Source organism: Sinohyriopsis cumingii, chromosome 3 (genome assembly GCF_028554795.1).
Source record: "Sinohyriopsis cumingii isolate HCF-2022 chromosome 3, ASM2855479v2, whole genome shotgun sequence".
NCBI classification, from domain to species: domain Eukaryota; kingdom Metazoa; phylum Mollusca; class Bivalvia; order Unionida; family Unionidae; genus Sinohyriopsis; species Sinohyriopsis cumingii.
This window is the reverse complement of record NC_142963.1, coordinates 15,053,612-15,074,187: the sequence shown is the minus strand read 5'-3', so window position 1 is coordinate 15,074,187 and position 20,576 is coordinate 15,053,612. Positions and strand designations below refer to the sequence as shown.

At 37.1% G+C, this 20,576-nt stretch overlaps 1 protein-coding gene across 1 annotated transcript in view; it reads left to right on the top strand.

Annotated features, from left to right (window-relative positions):
- LOC149802479 (uncharacterized) overlaps positions 1-20,576 on the top strand; it is a 228,787-nt gene that overhangs the window by 139,444 nt on the left and 68,767 nt on the right. The window contains exons 12-13 of the mRNA XM_089951718.1: positions 342-390; positions 17,999-18,098. Coding sequence (XP_089807844.1) covers positions 342-390; positions 17,999-18,098 — 149 coding nt within the window. The remainder of the gene's footprint in view (positions 1-341; positions 391-17,998; positions 18,099-20,576) is intronic.

Here is a 20,576-nt window from a genome sequence, read left to right as displayed (position 1 = left end):
TTCTGTCAGCCAGTGAAATTGATTGTCTTATAATTCTTTGGCTATGAGCACACTCTATTCAGCCAGTGAAATCGGTTGTCTTATAATTCTTTGGCTGTCTATTCAGTATGCTTGAAATGTGCTTGATTCAGTGTAAAGTCAACTGTAATGATCTTCTATCTCTATTTTCTTGGGCTGTTTTATTTGCCATATGAGAACCATGGAGAGAACTTTTGTGCACCAGAGATGGCAATGAAAGGTCATTAGTACAGCCTAGAATGAGCCATTTATAGTCCTGTATAAATTATTTAATTTTGGAAGTACTTTATTCATGTTTTTTTTCTAATGATTTTTTCTTTCAGGCAGAACTGAGTTGTATGACAGACAGCTGTAAAGCAACCTTCCCTCAAAGTAAGAATGCATTTTGTTTGGCTGTACATTTGTTTTATTTCTTATCCTCTGCTACAGTGTGAAATGGGCACATGATGTAGCCATTGATTCTCTTTTCTTTTATCCCTCCTTGATACCTTGGTTAAGATTATTGTTACAATGTTGAAAATACGTGGATGCCCTTGAGCAAAATGCACATAATATTTACTTTGTGCAACTCAGAATGTCGAAAAGTGTGCACTATGTGCATTTAGGGAAAGTTACAGATTCAGAAGATAATTTAATAATATGGATATAAATGAGGAAACTTGGGACTATTTTATATAGCTGTAAGCATTTAAGCAACAATGATTCTTTGACTGGTTATCAGGTTATTTTCTAATTGGCACTTTAAAGAAGATTTTAATTTGTAGCAAATACATATAAGACCAGTCATTTTAATTAAACATGTTGCCTGATTGAAGCCTCACATAACTGACTGGTGGCAGAAATTCATAATTGGCAAACAGTTCTACCTAATAATTAACTTAGTTTTTCTTGAAACCATCCAAAATGTAAGCAGTTATTATCAACTCTTTGTGAAAAGCTTTATACATCTCAACTTTTTTTTTAGAGGATTCAATACTGGACGGCTAATTGGTAATCCTGGCATCCAGCTGTAATTTTGCCCCGCACTCATTAGCACAACTTGTATCAGTTTTTGTATGGGTTGCTATAAAATTTGGCAAATATGTGTATTATCATCATCACCTGAAGATGCACATATCAGTAAATCACTTTGCTTCGGCAATTTGTTTTTTTTTTTTTTTACAAGGTTCCCACGCTACCAGGAAATTGGGAAAAAGTTGGGGAAAATGATAATTTTTTTCACGACCTTGAAAATTCCTTGAATTTTGCAAATATTGATGAAAGTCAGGAAAACCCAGGAATTTTCCTCCACAATTTGACGCCTGAAACAATTACACAATTGAGTCATAACTGAACTGATCATGAGTTAAATTTATTGAGTTCTAATCAGAATATTAGGAGGTTGCAGTATGGATCATTTGGGCGCTTGCCATAAATATATTTGTTGAGACTAAGTCAAATGCTCAGTGGATTAGATTAGTCAGGTAGACTATTTGTTTTACAGACAATTCGATATCCTTATCTTTTTTTATATGGAAGGTATGAAAACCAGTCTAGAATCAGAAGAAGCCAACATGGTGGCGTTAAAGCATATATAGTCACTTTACGGATGGGCTAGCAAACTTGAACGTTCAATCGAGTTATACCTGCATGAAATCGATATAAAAATTATTTTTCTCCAGAAATTGCAAGTATTAAAATTGCCATGTCTTAAATCTGCTGAAAGACAATAAAACTAATGCATTGATGAAATATGAGTTGGTACTAGCGATTTTGATTGCTAGTCGCATGAACACACATAATCTCACAACTGTCATTTTCAAATATTGTAGAAAAAAAATATTACACGAAAGTCGTATGCTGGTTGTATTAAGAATACAAAAACGAAAGAGCACAAAATTCTCAATATTTTTTCCGAGACCAACTTCCAGAGTTTTGTTGTATCATGTGGCTAATATGTTGACATGTCCTCTCTCATGCAGGGAGCATACAAAGCAGAGAACCAGACTACTCTATGTGATGAATCAGACTGGCCAAGTTTCTTGTAGTTGTTCTTGAAATAAATATGTTGAGAATTATATGTTATTTCTTGTTTTTAGAAAAGGTATCAGACTTTCATTTAAAAAAATTGAAATTTTGTGCAACAACATTAAAAAAAAGTTTGTTGTTGATATCACGTGACTATTGGACTTCTGATGTCATTGTGTGAGAGCTGTGAAGTCATGTGACTATTAATGCAAATGGCGAGTACCAGGCACAGGCACATGATTTCGGGGGTAAACTAATGATGTGTACACTCAACAATTAACGTGTTAAAATTTGCTAGGCCTGCTGGTAAGTTATCTTAAGGTGGAGGCAGATTCCAGATTTGTTATATGTAATTGCTCTGAACTGACACTCCATCCTAAATGTCCAAATGTGAAAAATGGGGTTTGAATATTCGGAGGAATCACAGATTAGAAAATTGTGAATCTCTGAGCTGAACTTTGGTGCGAAACTATTACACAGTGACATGCAGCTTGAAGCATTGGTTTCAGATCTTAAATGGAATGCAGGAGAAATGGGAAATTGCCGTCCCTTTTATTATATAATATATAATTTAAGAAGTGATAAGAACCCATGTATCAATACAGGTTTTGGGACTGGTTTATTGAACTACAAGAAGACAAGTTGATTTTACAGAAAATTCAGTCTTTATTTATACAACAATATATCATTTTGAAGGTCTTTTGTCAAAATTTAAATCAACCCTTTTGTAAATGTCTTTAAATGATGGAATTTTTAACCAAATCATTTTAAGGAGCTTAGATTGGTTGAAAAATTTTGTTTGAGATTTTATTGGCACACATAAATTCAGGGTTAAACTTTTTTCTTTACAAGATAAGATTCTAATGCTGTGCATTTATTTTTTATTTTTTTTCATGCTGTGATAGGAAATGTTTACTTTGTATATCATGCACATATATTGCTCTAGAATTCTTTAGAATTAAAGGTTTGAAGGGAAACAAAATAATTTATGCTCATTATGTTGTTTACACGCAGCAACGTAATGCAGGTCAGCAAAGTAAAGTTAGAATTTGTATTCTGTACATTGAAATGGCTTTAAATGCCAATTTATAGGATTATAGTCAGATTTGTTTCGTGTGACTCATTTTGTGGTTTTGTACATGATCATCTCTTTTCTGACATATGTTTTGGAGAGCCTTGAAAGAGAAACAACTTCAGATTTGGAAAATGCACATTTTATAATCCAAAATGTTCGTTAATTCGATTAAAAAATGTTCTTTAATTCGATTCAGTAATCGTTATATGTTAACCTTGAAAAATTTGATTTCATCCAGGAAAAAACCTGGAAAAGACCTGGAAATTTATATTTAGAAAAGTGTGGGAACCATGTTTTTAAGTTGTTGCCTTTTTTATCTTCTTTTTTTATGCTTACAATTTTTGAGAGATTACAGTGAAATTCCATTAATTATTATGGACAAATGTAGATACATATCATCCATCCATCTTGTTATTGCTCTCGCCTTAAACTTAACGGGGGATTGCCATGAAACTTGACACATGCATTCAGTCCAAGGTCAGTCTGGTTCAGAATGAAAACTATGCTTATCTGGCATCCAGTATGGCTACAATGGAGCTGTTGTTAAAATCTTGCCATCACTATTGAATGAGTGATATCAATAAAGGTGTTTTCGCTAGGAGGCTTCTTGTCTCACTATTGAATGAGTTATATCAATACAGGTGTTTTCACTAGGAGGCTTCTTGTATCACTATTGAATGAGTGATATCAATACAGGTGTTTTCACTAGGAGGCTTCTTGTATCACTATTGAATGAGTGATATCAATACAGGTGTTTTCACTAGAAGGCTTCTTGTATCACTATTGAATGAGTGATATCAATTCAGGTGTTTTCACTAGGAGGCTTCTTGTCTCACTATTGAATGAGTAATATCAATACAGGTGTTTTCACTAGAAGGTTTCTTATCTTACTATTCAATGAGTGATCATATTGATACAGGTGTTTTCACTAGGAGGCTTCTTGTATCACTATTGAATGAGTGATATCAATACAGGTGTTTTCACTAGGAGGCTTCTTGTATCACTATTGAATGAGTGATATCAATACAGGTGTTTTCACTAGGAGGCTTCTTGTATCACTATTGAATGATTGATATCAATACAGGTGTTTTCACTAGGAGGCTTCTTGTATCACTGTTGAATGATTGATATCAATACAGGTGTTTTCAATAGGAGGCTTCTTGTATCACTATTGAATGAGTGATCATATCGATACAGGTGTTTTCAATAGAAGGCTTCTTGTCTCACTATTGAATGAGTGATATCAATACAGGTGTTTTCACTAGGAGGCTTCTTGTGATGTGTAGCTGTAGTGCTGATCTAACATGTCTGCTATGATGGCCTTGTCAATGGATGGACATATTGACATAGGATTTCACGAAACCTCTTTGCAAGTTTAGCTGGTTATAAAGGAATTGGTGCCCATCGTACATCCAATCTGGCCATCACATTGGCCATCTTGAAAATCTTTTTATTGCTCCAGAATATCAGAGATGGTTTCAACAGTCAGAAGTTAAAGAGAAAACAGCGTTAACTTGGATTGATGGCATTTTTTTTTTTGACAGTTGAGCATCACTTGCTGCAAGGGACTCTTGTAAGAGTTATTGCTCTGTTTTGCCTTGTAATAGTGCAAGACATGGTCTTGTCATTACTAGTCCCTAAGTTCTGAATGGATTACCATGAAACATAGTAAATATTATGGTCATCACCTGCAGATGCGCATATCAATAAGTCACTTGTTCCTGCAAATGATGTTATTGCCCTTTTTAGCTTTTAGTTTAATGAAGTGTGTGGCCCAGTCTTGTTTTATCTTTCAATGTAATGACGTGTATGGCCCAGTCTTGTTTCATCTTTCAGTGTAATGAAGTGTATAGCCCAGTCTTGTTTTCATCTTCCAGTGTAATGAAGTGTATAGCCCAGTCTTGTTTCATCTTTCAGTGTAATGAAGTGTATGGCCCAGTCTTGTTTCATCTTTCAGTGTAATGAAGTTTATGGCCCAGTCTTGTTTTATCTTCCAGTGTAAAGAAGTGTATAGCCCACTCTTGTTTCATCTTTCAGTGTAATGAAGTGTATGGCCCAGTCTTGTTTCATCTTCCAGTGTAATGAAGTGTATAGCCCAGTCTTGTTTCATCTTTCAGTGTAATGAAGTGTATGGCCCAGTCTTGTTTCATCTTTCAGTGTAATGAAGTGTATGGCCCAGTCTTGTTTTATCTTCCAGTGTAATGAAGTGTATAGCCCAATCTTGTTTCATCTTTCAATGTAATGACGTGTATGGCCCAGTCTTGTTTCATCTTTCAGTGTAATGAAGTGTATAGCCCAATCTTGTTTCATCTTTCAGTGTAATGAAGTGTATGGCCCAATCTTGTTTCATCTTTCAGTGTAATGAAGTGTATGGCCCAGTCTTGTTTTATCATTCAATGTAATGACGTGTATGGCCCAGTCTTGTTTCATCTTTCAGTGTAATGAAGTGTATAGCCCAATCTTGTTTCATCTTTCAGTGTAATGAAGTGTATGGCCCAGTCTTGTTTCATCTTTCAGTGTAATGAAGTGTATGGCCCAGTCTTGTTTCATCTTTCAGTGTAATGAAGTGTATGGCCCAGTCTTGTTTTATCTTTCAATGTAATGACGTGTATGGCCCAGTCTTGTTTCATCTTTCAGTGTAATGAAGTGTATAGCCCAGTCTTGTTTCATCTTTCAGTGTAATGAAGTGTATGGCCCAATCTTGTTTCATCTTTCAGTGTAATGAAGTGTATGGCCCAGTCTTGTTTCATCTTTCAATGTAATGACGTGTATGGCCCAGTCTTGTTTCATCTTGCAGTGTAATGAAGTGTATAGCCCAATCTTGTTTCATCTTTCAGTGTATTGAAGTGTATGGCCCAGTCTTGTTTTATCTTTCAGTGTAATGAAGTTTATGGCCCAATCTTGTTTCATTTTTCAGTGTAATGAAGTTTATGGCCCAGTCTTGTTTCATCTTTCAGTGTAACAAAGTGTATGGCCCAGTCTTGTTTTATCTTTCAGTGTAATGAAGTTTATGGCCCAATCTTGTTAGTACACACTGTCTCACAATTTTTATGTTCATCACCTAGAGATATATATATATACATTATATATTCATTATATTCATTATATTCATTATATATACATTATACATACATTATACCTACATTATATATGCATTATACATACATTATACCTACATTATATATACATTACACATACATTATATATACATTATATATACATTATACATACATTGTATATACATTTTATATAAATTATACATTATATATGCATTATACATACATGATATATACATTATATATACATTATATGCTCCTGCAATTTTGGTTGGAGTGTTTTAGCTTTGTGTCTTGTTGCTGAGTGCAGTGTATGACACAATCTCACAGGCACAACTAGTCCATACTTTTTGATGGATTGCCGTAAAACTTGGTAAACATTATGATCATTATCTGGAGATGCAGATTTTGAGAAATCACTTTGCTTCTGCACCTTGTAGCTTAGCTGGCCATGAAGTCCAGCAAGCTTATGGTATCAACATTTGCTTGTTAAACTCTGACGTCCACATTTCTGGTCTGATTTCAATAAAGTTGGAACATGGCATTATATGATCAGAGTCATGAAGAGTTTGATTAGGTATATGAAGGTGGTGATCTTGCATGTAATTAATTAGAACTCTTGCATCTCATTGATTACAACTCTTGCATCTAATTGATTGACCTTGTTAGAGCTCTTGAGGTCTTTTTTCTGGGATGACTTTGATCAAACTTGGAATGTGTACTTGTATTATTAAAGTCCCAAGGATCCACACATACTGATGAGTTAATAATGCATCTGATTAGCTGAGCTTGTTGCCATGCAGGAGGCTGCATTTCCAATGCAATTTTGATCAAACTTGGAATCTGTGTTTATATTATTAAGATGACATGTGAGTTCAATAATGAGCAATATCCATACAGTTAATTTTGTGAGATTTTTTTAACCCTTCTGGAGGCCATGTTTCTCATCTGATTTTGTGAAACTTGAAATATGGGCTTATATAGAGATACCAAATCCTCCAATTTTTGGTTGCAGCAGCTCTGAGAATTAGACCATTCTTCTGAGAACAATCTGAGCGCTGATCAAAACATGAAACAGATGCTTCTGCCTTTCAGAAATGCGTGAAATTGTTTGGCTTTGTTTTTATCATGAAGCCGATATCTTTTCATTGAAATGTGTTTGGCAATTAGGAAAACAATAGAGCCACTGAAAAAATTGAAAGCCCTCACTTCTGTTCATCAAATATTAGTCAATCCCTACATTTCCATTGGTCAAATTTAAATCTTGCTTTTAAATTTACCCCATATTGTGTTTGCTAAGTTGTTCACTTCTTTGAGTAAAGTAGACATCTGCTGGTAATGGATTTTTCTTGAAATGCCATCTCCTGATCTGGATTTGTAACCCAACAAAATAAGAGAAAGCAGTGGCAAGTGTGATGAAGAATTTCCTTGCATCACAAAATCTAGACCCTGTGATAAGTTCGCACATAGTGTAGAATCTAGATCCTGTGATAAGTTCGCACATAGTGTAGAATCTAGACCCTGTGATAAGTTTGCACATAGTGTAGAATCTAGACCCTGTGATAAGTTCCCACATAGTGTAGAATCTAGACCCTGTGATAAGTTCACACATAGTGTAGAATCTAGACCCTGTGATAAGTTCGCACATAGTGTAGAATCTAGACCCTGTGATAAGTTCGCACATAGTGTAGAATCTAGACCCTGTGATAAGTTCACACATAGTGTAAAATCTAGACCCTGTGGTAAGTTCGCACTTAGTGTAGAATCTAGACCCTGTGATAAGTTTGCACATAGTGTAGAATCTAGACCCTGTGATAAGTTCCCACATAGTGTAGAATCTAGACCCTGTGATAAGTTCGCACATAGTGCAGAATCTAGACCCTGTGATAAGTTCGCACATAGTGTAGAATCTAGACCCTGTGATAAGTTCGCACATAGTGTAGAATCTAGACCCTGTGATAAGTTCGCACATAGTGTAAAATCTAGACCCTGTGATAAGTTCCCACATAGTGTAGAATCTAGACCCTGTGATAAGTTTGCACATAGTGTAGAATCTAGACCCTGTGATAAGTTCCCACATAGTGTAGAATCTAGACCCTGTGATAAGTTCGCACATAGTGTAGAATCTAGACCCTGTGATAAGTTCGCACATAGTGTAAAATCTAGACCTTGTGATAAGTTCGCACATAGTGTAGAATCTAGACCCTGTGATAAGTTTGCACATAGTGTAAAATCTAGACCTTGTGATAAGTTCGCACATAGTGTAGAATCTAGACCCTGTGATAAGTTCACACATAGTGTAAAATCTAGACCCTGTGATAAGTTCGCACATAGTGTAGAATCTAGACCCTGTGGTAAGTTCGCACATAGTGTAAAATCTAGACCCTGTGATAAGTTCGCACATAGTGTAGAATCTAGACCCTGTGGTAAGTTCACACATAGTGTAAAATCTAGACCCTGTGATATGTTCCCACATAGTGTAGAATCTAGACCCTGTGATAAGTTTGCACATAGTATAGAATCTAGACCCTGTGTTAAGTTCCCACATAGTGTAGAATCTAGACCCTGTGATAAGTTCGCACATAGCGTAAAATCTAGACCTTGTGATAAGTTCGCACATAGTGTAGAATCTAGACCCTGTGATAAGTTCACACATAGTGTAGAATCTAGACCCTGTGATAAGTTCGCACATAGTGTAGAATCTAGACCCTGTGATAAGTTCCCACATAGTGTAGAATCTAGACCCTGTGGTAAGTTCGCACATAGTGTAAAATCTAGACCCTGTGGTAAGTTCGCACATAGTGTAGAATCTAGACCCTGTGATAAGTTCGCACATAGTGTAGAATCTAGACCCTGTGATAAGTTCCCACTTAGTGTAGAATCTAGACCCTGTGGTAAGTTCCCACATAGTGTAGAATCTAGACCCTGTGGTAAGTTCGCACATAGTGTAAAATCTAGACCCTGTGATAAGTTCGCACATAGTGTAGAATCTAGACCCTGTGATAAGTTCCCACTTAGTGTAGAATCTAGACCCTGTGATAAGTTCGCACCTAGTGTAGAATCTAGACCCTGTGATAAGTTCGCACATAGTGTAGAATCTAGACCCTGTGATAAGTTCCCACATAGTGTAGAATCTAGACCCTGTGATAAGTTTGCACATAGTGTAGAATCTAGACCCTGTGATAAGTTCCCACATAGTGTAGAATCAAGATGAACAGACTTGAGAAACACAAAGAACAAGGGCTATATCTGTTCTCAAGAGGGTCATAGCTGTGTTCAAAAACTCAAAAGCTTTTTTTTCCTGCTGGAAATGAGCTGTCAGTTATAATTGCAGAATCAGTTTTTACAAACTCTCTTGTCGAAAATAATCTATGCTTGCCGTTGCTGACAAAGCCAGGCCTATGTTCTGTATGATGTTTCCAGATTCAGCTATTGCCAAGAAATGCAGTTGTGCCAGAACAAAAGCCAGTGCAATTTTTAAAGTATTGGCAGATGATGATGTTTTCTTTTGGACTGAGCATCTTCGTGATGTCCTTTAGTATTGCAACATATGACAGTCATTTTCACAGCAGTGTAGATTGTTAATGATATTTCAGTTTTGTCTTGAAGACAAAAATAAGTTGAGGCCAAATTTGCGAGGAAAACTCTAAGCAGCTGTTTGATCCATAAGTGGCTTCATGACACCAAACCCATTTTGACATCTTCCTCATGCATTAGATATACTGGGAGGGACAGTCCTGCCTTGCCTTGGGAGTGAGCTCAGGATGATGTCATTTCCATCAAGCTGGACTCAAATGAGTTCATGGTCTCACCGCTTCAATCATTGTTCTCTAAGGCAGTGAAAGTTTACCTCCTTCCTACCTACAGGCTTCTGTCCTAAGTCTTCTGGTGCTAAGGATAAGAAGATTCTCTCCAGTACTGACAATCCTATGGCAAGTTCTTGAAGCGGGTGCAGCCTTAACAGTATCACAAGCAGCCTCTGTTCAAATCTCCTTCCCACCCATCATTCACTAGACAAGGTGATTGTAAAGCCCATGGGAGAAAGTCTTTAGACTCCTCCATCTTCCCTAATAAAGGAGAGAGGGTTGCCCCAAGGGAGTTTCACCTTCTATTGTACCGTTTTCCTCTCCAGGGTCCCAGTAGGTTCTTGTCTAGCCCTTTTTTTAAGGATTTAGTCAGGCATCACAGACAATGTTTGGGTCCATTCCCCCTTAAAAGATGGCTATCAACTTAATTTCTGAGAATATTGTCCCCTGTCTAAAATCCCGATCTTTCACAAGTCCAAAGTGGTTCGGATAAGCAAAGAGATACACACCTCTTCTGCAGAACGTGCAGATGAAAGGGTGGAAAATGACTAGACTCCAGATTTCTATTCACAGATCTTCAAAAAAAGGCACGATCATAATTTCTTTGGGGAAAAAGTTCTAGATGGACTGCCCTGGGCCCTGCGACTGGGATGTCTTCATCAGTCTTCAGAATGTGTACCTTCACATCCCAATCTTTCCTCCACACAGAAAATACCTTTTGTTTCAACCAAGATGTAGTTCAATTTAGAGTTCTTCCATTTGGACTCATTCTTCCTCCCAGAGCCTTTACCATATGATAAGGGTAGTTGCAACCCACTTGAGATTGTTAGTGATCCCCATCCTCTAAAATTTTGTAAATGCAGTGTCCTCAGAGATTTTCTTCTGAAGGACCTGTCCCACTGTTGGTCAGTCTTATCCTCAAGCTAGAGAAGTCAGATCCTATCCTTTCTTGTTCTTTCATATATGTGGGAATGAATTTCTTCACAAGCCTAGTGAGGGTTTGTGTTCCTTTGGACAAGCTTGACCAAATTCTGTCCAACATAATGGCTTTTCTGTCTGAAACCTTGTTGTCAGCTTGTGTTTACCTCTCTCTCCTTTGAAATTGTAACTTGGCTGCAGATTTAGTTTCCCTAGAGAGACTTTAGTTGCATACTCTCCAGTTCCTGCTTCTAGCAGACTGGAGATTGCACAAACACCCTCTGTCAACTTGGACACCCTGTGATCTGATTTTCCTCGTCACCTATGTCACAGAATTAGGCAAAGAAATAACTTGGTTTTGTTTCAAAACTATTAGACTATTTCTCGTTGTACATGCGTACGATGTTATCTAGGGTGAATGTGTTTTTCCAGGTAAGCGACTGTATTAACATGTACCTAGCCACAGAGATTACTTGTGACGAGGTAACATGACTAACATGATATGCACGGGTATTCTACCCTGACTTGTACTCACTCTCCTATGGATTTAAGTAAGACCAATTTCTAAAACCACACTGGTCATATTTGGATCACGTCAAGGAGTGTACGCTCTCCATTGTTCTCCAGCTATAGTGGTAAGTGTTAAATTTACATTTTCATTTGATATGCGAAGCTTATTCGGTTTGCAATGTCTTATCACATAATAATGTATTTATTACAATGCAGATTTAAAGTATTGAATTACAAGTAACTGTTAGAGGTTAAAGTATTATCATATAATTAGAGATTATACAGAAACTATTATTATGACCAATTTGGTTTGTAGCTGACTGTGTTTGTAGCTGACTGTTTGAAGCTGATTCTGACTGTTATTGTAGCTGACTGTTATTGTAGCTGATTGTGACTGTCGCTGTGATTGTGTCTATGAAGTGTGATTGTCAATGTGACTGTGAATATGACTAGAGCGGTCTGAAGCTGTCCGAAGCCATCTAAAGTTGCTTAGAGCTATCTGGAGTTTCCAGAATATTTAATGCTACGTGCTGTCGATACTTATGTATGTATGTACGTATGTCTGTGCCGCGGACGTAGACGTAGTAAATTGAAAAAGGTGCTGTATGCTGTCTGTACATGTAACGTATGACTGTACTCATGGTGGATTCATAAAGGGTGCGAGTGGTCGATAAGAGTGTGGACCAACCCAAGGAATCGTGCGACTGTACAAGGGGTCTAGAAGCATACGTTTGGATCAATTGTTGTTCCATTGCATTTTTTAATATTCATAAGATTATTTTGAATCTTCGTTATGCTTATAAGATTATTTTGAATCTTAGTAGAATTTATATTCGAGATTATGTGAATCTCTTATTGTGTAAAATACTGTTTGCAGCATATGTGCAGTCCATGAGGTTTCTTGGATCTGTACTTCATATTAATTTAATATTTTTGGTTTATTTTCGATGTGTGAATGTTGTGTAGAGGATTTGAGTAAATTGTATGTTGAGAGCGTGAGAGAGTCATTGTATTTTTACATCATATATTTTTCTTTATTAATTCATTCATAAATGTCCATCTTTCTCACATTGTGTTTGTCTTATTCATTTAGTCCAAAAACTTTGTGTCTATTCTGCGACAACCTACATTAGTGGCTAAGTCATGACAGGTTTCTGACCACTGTCCAAATTTACACCTGTACACTCATGCATCAGATTCAGAATGGGGTGCTCACCTGGATAATGTAATTCTTAAGGTATTTTGTTCCAAGGAAAAATTATTCATATAAGCACCTTGGAAAAGCATGCAGCATTCCTAGCCTTACAGGGGTTTATCAACCTTATAAGGCATTTCATTATGGTTGCCTCAGAAAATATGTCGGTAGTTGTATATCTCAGGCATCAGGGAGGTATACATGCTCCTTCTCTTGGCATGGAGGTCTGGAACCTCCTCTGATAAGCAACCTTGGAGGAAATCAATCCACATCTGCCATATTTTGGGAAAGCAGATATCATGGCAGATTGTCTGTGGAGGGTTTCATGTGGTCCTTACACCAGATGGTAGAGTCAGTTACTGTGCAGGAGACAGTTGGTGGACTTATTCACTATGAGACTGAACAGCAAGTTACTTATATTTCTCCAGTATCAGATCAGAGGGTCTGGGCAGCAGACACTTTACTTTAGGATGCATGGGCAGCAGACACTTGAGGTAATATGAAATGTGATCATCTGCTTGCATAAAAATTGTCACCTTTGAAAATAATTCCACAGGTACTTCACCAGGTTAGGATCTCTACTGCTTGGCTCATCCTAGCAAACCCGCAGTGACCCTAACATTCATGGTTCAGTGGGCTATTCAGCCAAATGATAGACAAGCCCAGAGATTACCACAGAGTATTGACCTGCTGTCTTAGCACATTGGGTCTTTCTTCCACAACAGGCTTGAGATTCTCCACCTTCATGCTTGGCTCATCTCAAGCAATCAGTCTGATGGGACCAACTGTTTGGCAAAGTTCCCAAATACATCATTGAGGCTAGGATGCAGCCCACTTCCAATATTTCTATGCAACATTGAGAATCTTCTGTGATTGATGCAGAAGAAAATGCATTGGTCCTACTTGTCCCCATTTAAATACAGTTATAGATTTTCTTCTCTTCCATTTTGTTTGATAGCTGTTATTAAGGGCTATATATCAGCACTTTCTAACATTCTTAAATTCTCTAGGGGTTCTGCCATTTGGGTTGGACCCTGATCTTTTTGATCTTGTGAGATATTTCAGAGACCAGTATCTAGCTCATGATGTCTGGATGGCATGGTTTGTATGTTCTTTGGTTGTTGTCAGAACCCTCTTATGAATCTTAGAGTGAAGCTTCCTTTTAGAACCTTGACCTCAAGATGATTTTCCTGCTCTCTTTAGCATCAATTAAGGAGAAGGAGCAAGCTTCATGCCATGTCAGTGGCAATAGGTTCTTTGTGGTTCTGCACATTAAATTTAGTGTGTTAAGCGCCTACATAGGGAACTATTAAACACAGGGTGCCCTTTATGGTTCTTTTTTTATATAGGGCCAGAGTGCTTGTAAATATCTTAATTGCTCACAAATTCTAATGCAATAGGAGCACTGCTGTATATGGTCTTGAATTTCAGATGCGTCATTAATTAGGTCCAGTAAGAGAGGGGCAGAAGGGCATTTTAGTTCTTTGAAAGATTTTTTTTAATGCTGATTGTAACCTGAGGTCAAGTAGAGGACAATATAATCTAGCTTATCAAGAAATTATTCATTTGTGCTGTGCATTATTGTTGTGTCCAGTAATTCATTTGGGCTGGAATTTATTTATTCAATTTATTTAATTCAAGTCATTCTTCTCAGGAAACAGAAAGTGCTCATCTGAAATAACATTCTTGGAAATTGAGACTTGGATTTATAGTGAAATTCAAATAAGTAACTGTATATATTCTTGGATATTATTATTGTGATTCCACAAAAGACTGTTGGCAGATCACTGACACAGGCCATCACGAGCACATCAATACTTTCAACATTGGATTTATTTGGAATGCTACTAAAGTTTATTCAGAACTTTATTCTTTAGGACTTCTGTTAGTTATTCTAGGATTATTTAGGATTTATAATTTGCAATATTGTAAGTTCTTTTCACATTGTTCACTTTGTATTCTAGAGAAAATTATTTGTTGAATTTTACAAAACTTGTTGGTTTTCACTCTTTTCTGTTACTTTAAGACAATAGAGTCATGACATTCTGCACACAGTAGTGAAGTGGTGCTTCATTTTTTAATCTCCTCTTCGGTAAACAGTGTTAGAGCAGATATTGCATAGGACAGATTTCCCATTAGGGGTCACTGACACTTCAGCTCTAATAAATTCACAGGCTTCCATAAGAAGAGAATATTGACACTTTCTGGTGTAAATAGTTATGTTTCTTTGAGGGAGGTTACATAGGACAAATTTCCCATAAGGAGTCACTGACACTTCCAGCTCTAATAAGGTCACAGGCTTCCATAAAAAGAGAATATTGACACTTTCTGGTGTAAATAGTTATGTTTCTTTGAGGGAGGTTACATGGGACAAATTTCCCATAAAGGGTCAGTGACACTTTCAGCTCTTATAAGGTCATAGGCTCCCATAAGGGAGAGAACATTGACACTTTCTGGTGTAAGGAAGTTCTGTTTTCCTTGAGAGAGGAATGATTGCAAGGAAATCACTGTATCATCTTACTTGCATAGATCTGTGCACCAGGTGAAGGGGTCTTGCACATTGGCAAGTCCCTGAGTGACTAAGTGACTGAGTGGCTAAGTGACTGAATGACTAAGTGACTGAATGACTAAGTGACTTAGTGACTAAGTGACTTAGTGACTTAGTTACTGAATGACTAAGTGACTGAATGACTAAGTGACTGAGTGACTGAATGACTGAATGGTCTAAGTGCTTGGCTTTATAGATTACTCACATCTTATCTCAGACTGCATGGGTTCGAGTCTCATCTCAACTAACATGGGTAAGTGAGAAAGCTTGCTATCACCAGTAGCCTCCCTTTGGTTATTTGTTCTTCCCAGGTTGTTCCTCAAACAGATATACTGGTTGCCATGTGCTGAAAAATAACATCATACCCCACAGAGCCAAACCAAGCTTATTCATTGGAATAGATATCTCTGGAGACAGACTCAAAGGTTAGAGTCAGTTGGGGGCATCTCATTTATTAGGTCAATCTGGTCACTGTTCACTTGGCAGGGTGATAAGTACTGATCACTGGCATGCACTGGGTGTAGACACCAGTCTTTGGTCATCAGACCTGGCACAAGCTAGAGAAAGATCCTATGGGGCATGGAGACGACCACCTCCCAGTAGTGAATCTAGAAGTCGTTTCTTTCCCCCTCTCACCATGGACGAGTTTTCCATGGCCCACTTTATCAACAAATGCATTTGCTCATTTGGCCTGAATGTGTAAGCCCTGCAACTTGTATTCCCATCCTCTCAGTACGCACTGATAGATAATAGGTGACATATTCACTCTGACAGCTGCCTCACTTAGCGTTCAGCATTAAGAGGTTAGTGTTAGGACTGGTTGGCCTGGTGTCAGGATAATGTGACTGGGTGGGACATCATGCTACACATCTGCAGCATGATGCTCCAGTGCTAAACATCACTATAAACTGCCACACTGTAGACATCATAGTGATATGACTGAAAAATTGTTAAAGTTATGTTAAAAATCCAAATCCAAATCCACACACTCATGTCTTTTTGATCTTAATTAAACTGGTGCTAATCTAGCATACAGTATGTCCATCACAGCATCTAATTTGGAAATCTTTTCATTGCTGAAGAATATCAGATATGTTTTCAACACTTGCCAGTTACAAGGAAGAAATGGTCTTGAATTCTGGAAATGTTTCTGTCTGTTCCTGCAAGAGACTCTTGTTTCCATTATCTTTTCATCTTTGATAACTTTCTAAAGATGACTTACACATGGGCTAAAGATGACTTACACATGGGGTAATGATGACTTACACATGGGGTAAAGATGACTTACACATGGGGTAATGATGACTTACACATGGGGTAAAGACGACTTACACATTGGCTAAAGATGACTTACACATGGGCTAAAGATGACTTACACATGGGCTAAAGATGACTTACACATGGGCTAAAGATGACTTACACATGGGGTAATGATGACTTACACATTGGCTAAAGATGACTTACACATGGGCTAAAGATGACTTACACATGGGGTAATGATGACTTACACATGGGGTAAAGATGACTTACACATGGGGTAATGATGACTTACACATGGGGTAAAGATGACTTACACATGGGCTAAAGATGACTTACACATGGGGTAACTTATAGATCATGGTGTCTGAAGGTCATAGATCAAGAATATGTTAAGTCTAGCAAGAAAATATAGCCTTATGCATAGTTAGGTGAGTTCAAGACTGCAAGCCCTGACCTATGGTCAAGGATATTGAGTCCCATTGGTCAGTTGTCTCCAATGTCATCCATGCTCAACATTTAGCACTATTAAGAAAAGCATAGCCATATAATTTACAGTGAACACTGCTTTTGTTAGAACTTTAATTGGTATTATATATCCTGAATTATGCTTTCTTCTTAAACTCGATACATTTTGAGTTAAATACTACTGCAGTTATTAAAAAAATTGAATTTTAATTGTAGATCAGTTCATGAAGGCTTTACCATCTGTATCTTTTCCAAGTATAATGACAAATTTTCATAGATCAGGGTCAGTACGATTAACACATTAAACCCTCGAGTTTTTTGTCGTTTTCGTCTGAAATTCGAGTAGGAAACACATTTTGAAAGCTTTTTCTTAATAAATCCTAATAAATCAACTTCCAGGTGATTTTCCAATAACATAATGCCTAATTGTGTTACAAACATCATTTTGCATTGGCTTTTTGGCTCGCGCATGAGCAGAAGGCTAAAAGTTGGAGTTCTTTTTTCTTAAATATTTGTTTTTTTGCTTAACAGACCCATTATTTTCATATTGAGACCACTTTTTATTCCAAATGCCCATCTTATCCTACTTTTTGCAAAGGTTCATCTGTCTGTTTGCAGTTCATACTAGTCTGCCTTAGATCTGAGACCAAAAAGTTTAAAATCCAGACAAAATTGGATTCCGACCATGGGCAAATTTTGGGTGGAAAAATAATCGGGTAAAAAAAATGAGGTTTTTCCCTTTGTATTTTGTAGTGCAATTAGAACTTCCAGATTATTTGGTATCATTGTAGAGATACATCTATCTACCTTTCTATAGTACCACCCACTTTAGTGTATCTTACATGACCTTGATGCTACAGAGCTCGGCAGAAGGCTACTACCTCCTGCCACATAAACTCATCACCGGGCTTTAATGTGTTTAGAGAAGAAAATTAATTGTACACAACAGACCTGGACTGTGAATGGCGTAACTATTCAGAGATGCTGCCAGGAATTGCAGGATTATGTATATTTTAAAAAACTGAATGGTCATACCAGCATTTAATTCACTGTTTTCCTAAGATTGTGCCGACATGCTCTTAAATGCTATACATGCATATCTAATCTGCTATCTTTACAAAATTTTAATTTTAATTGCAGGTCAATTGATGAAGGCTTTACCATCACATATAATTTCCAAATATGAAGACAGAATACAGGAGGAGAATATCAACCTAGCAGACCTTGAAGATCTAGTCAGGTACCTACTTGAAGGCATATCATCTTTAAAATCACGTCAGATACCTACTTTAAGGCATACCATCTTGAAGGTCTACTCAGGTACCCACATTATGGCATACCATCTTGAAGGTCTACTCAGGTACCTACTGTAAGGTGTATCATCTTGAAGACCTTGATTCCTGGAAAATCTTTTGAGGTAGTTGAGCATCAGTCCTTTCAAGTCACTCTTGTTATACACCTGCCATAAGGCAAAGTGCATTATAATATGTCCCGATTGTTATACACCTGCCATAAGGCAAAGTGCATTATAATATGTCCCTATTGTTATACACCTGTTATACACCTGCCATAAGACAAAGTGCATTATAATATGTCCCTATTGTTATACACCTGCCATAAGGCAAAGTGCATTATAATATGTCCGTATTGTTATACACCTGCCATAAGGCAAAGTGCATTATAATATGTCCCTGTTGTTATACACCTGCCATAAGGCAAAGTGCATTATAATATGTCCCTATTGTTATACACCTGCCATAAGGCAAAGTGCATTATAATATGTCCCTATTGTTGTACACCTGCCATAAGGCAAAGTGCATTATAATATGTCCCTATTGTTATACACCTGCCATAAGGCAAAGTGCATTATAATATGTCCCTATTGTTATACACCTGCCATAAGGCAAAGTGCATTATAATATGTCCCTGTTGTTATACACCTGCCATAAGGCAAAGTGCATTATAATATGTCCCTGTTGTTATACACCTGCCATAAGGCAAAGTGCATTATAATATGTCCCTATTGTTATACACCTGCCATAAGGCAAAGTGCATTATAATATGTCCCTATTGTTATACACCTGCCATAAGGCAAAGTGCATTATAATATGTCCGTATTGTTATACACCTGCCATAAGGCAAAGTGCATTATAATATGTCCGTATTGTTATACACTTGCCATAAGGCAAAGTGCATTATAACATGTCCCTATTGTTATACACCTGCCATAAGGCAAAGTGCATTATAACATGTCCCTATTGTTATACACCTGCCATAAGGCAAAGTGCATTATAATATGTCCCTATTGTTATACACCTGCCATAAGGCAAAGTGCATTATAATATGTCCCTATTGTTATACACCTGCCATAAGGCAAAGTGCATTATAATATGTCCCTATTGTTATACACCTGCCATAAGGCAAAGTGCATTATAATATGTCCCTATTGTTATACACCTGCCATAAGGCAAAGTGCATTATAATATGTCCCTATTGTTATACACCTGCCATAAGGCAAAGTGCATTATAATATGTCCCTATTGTTATACACCTGCCATAAGGCAAAGTGCATTATAATATGTCCCTATTGTTATACACCTGCCATAAGGCAAAGTGCATTATAATATGTCCCTATTGTTATACACCTGCCATAAGGCAAAATGCATTATAACATGTCCCTATTGTTTAAACACCTGCCATAAGGCAAAGTGCATTATAACATGTCCCTATTGTTTAAACACCTGCTATAAGGCAAAGTGCATTATAATATGTCCCTATTGTTATACACCTGCCATAAGGCAAAGTGCATTATAATATGTCCCTATTGTTATACACCTGCCATAAGGCAAAGTGCATTATAACATGTCCCTATTGTTTAAACACCTGCTATAAGGCAAAGTGCATTATAATATGTCCCTATTGTTATACACCTGCCATAAGGCAAAGTGCATTATAATATGTCCCTATTGTTATACACCTGCCATAAGGCAAAGTGCATTATAACATGTCCCTATTGTTATACACCTGCCATAAGGCAAAGTGCATTATAATATGTCCCAATTGTTATACACTTGCCATAAGGCAAAGTGCATTATAATATGTCCCAATCGTTATACACTTGCCATAAGGCAAAGTGCATTATAATATGTCCCAATCGTTATACACCTGCCATAAGGCAAAGTGCATTATAATATGTCCCAATTGTTATACACCTGCCATAAGACAAAGTGCATTATAATATGTCCCAATCGTTATACACCTGCCATAAGGCAAAGTGCATTATAATATGTCCCAATCGTTATACACCTGCCATAAGGCAAAGTGCATTATAATATGTCCCAATCATTATACACCTGCCATAAGGCAAAGTGCATTATAATATGTCCGTATTGTTATACACCTGCCATAAGGCAAAGTGCATTATAATATGTCCCTATCTTGTCAAAGTTGTTTTGTGCAATAACTAGAGTTGTCTGCGATCTAACAGTTACCAAACTCGCTGTATTGCTTGCACTTGGTGAACTCTTTCAAAGTCAGGGCTAAAAGGTGTAGGTCATTGTGACTAAGAAAAGAAGAATATGACTAAGAAAAGAAGAATAGTTTCTGCACAATACCCACAGTTCACCATCTTTCAGTTTCCACAACTTTTGGATGGCTTGTAGTTCGGGTATAGAAGAACTCTTTCCATTTGTTTAAAATTATCAAAGGCTCAAGGTAA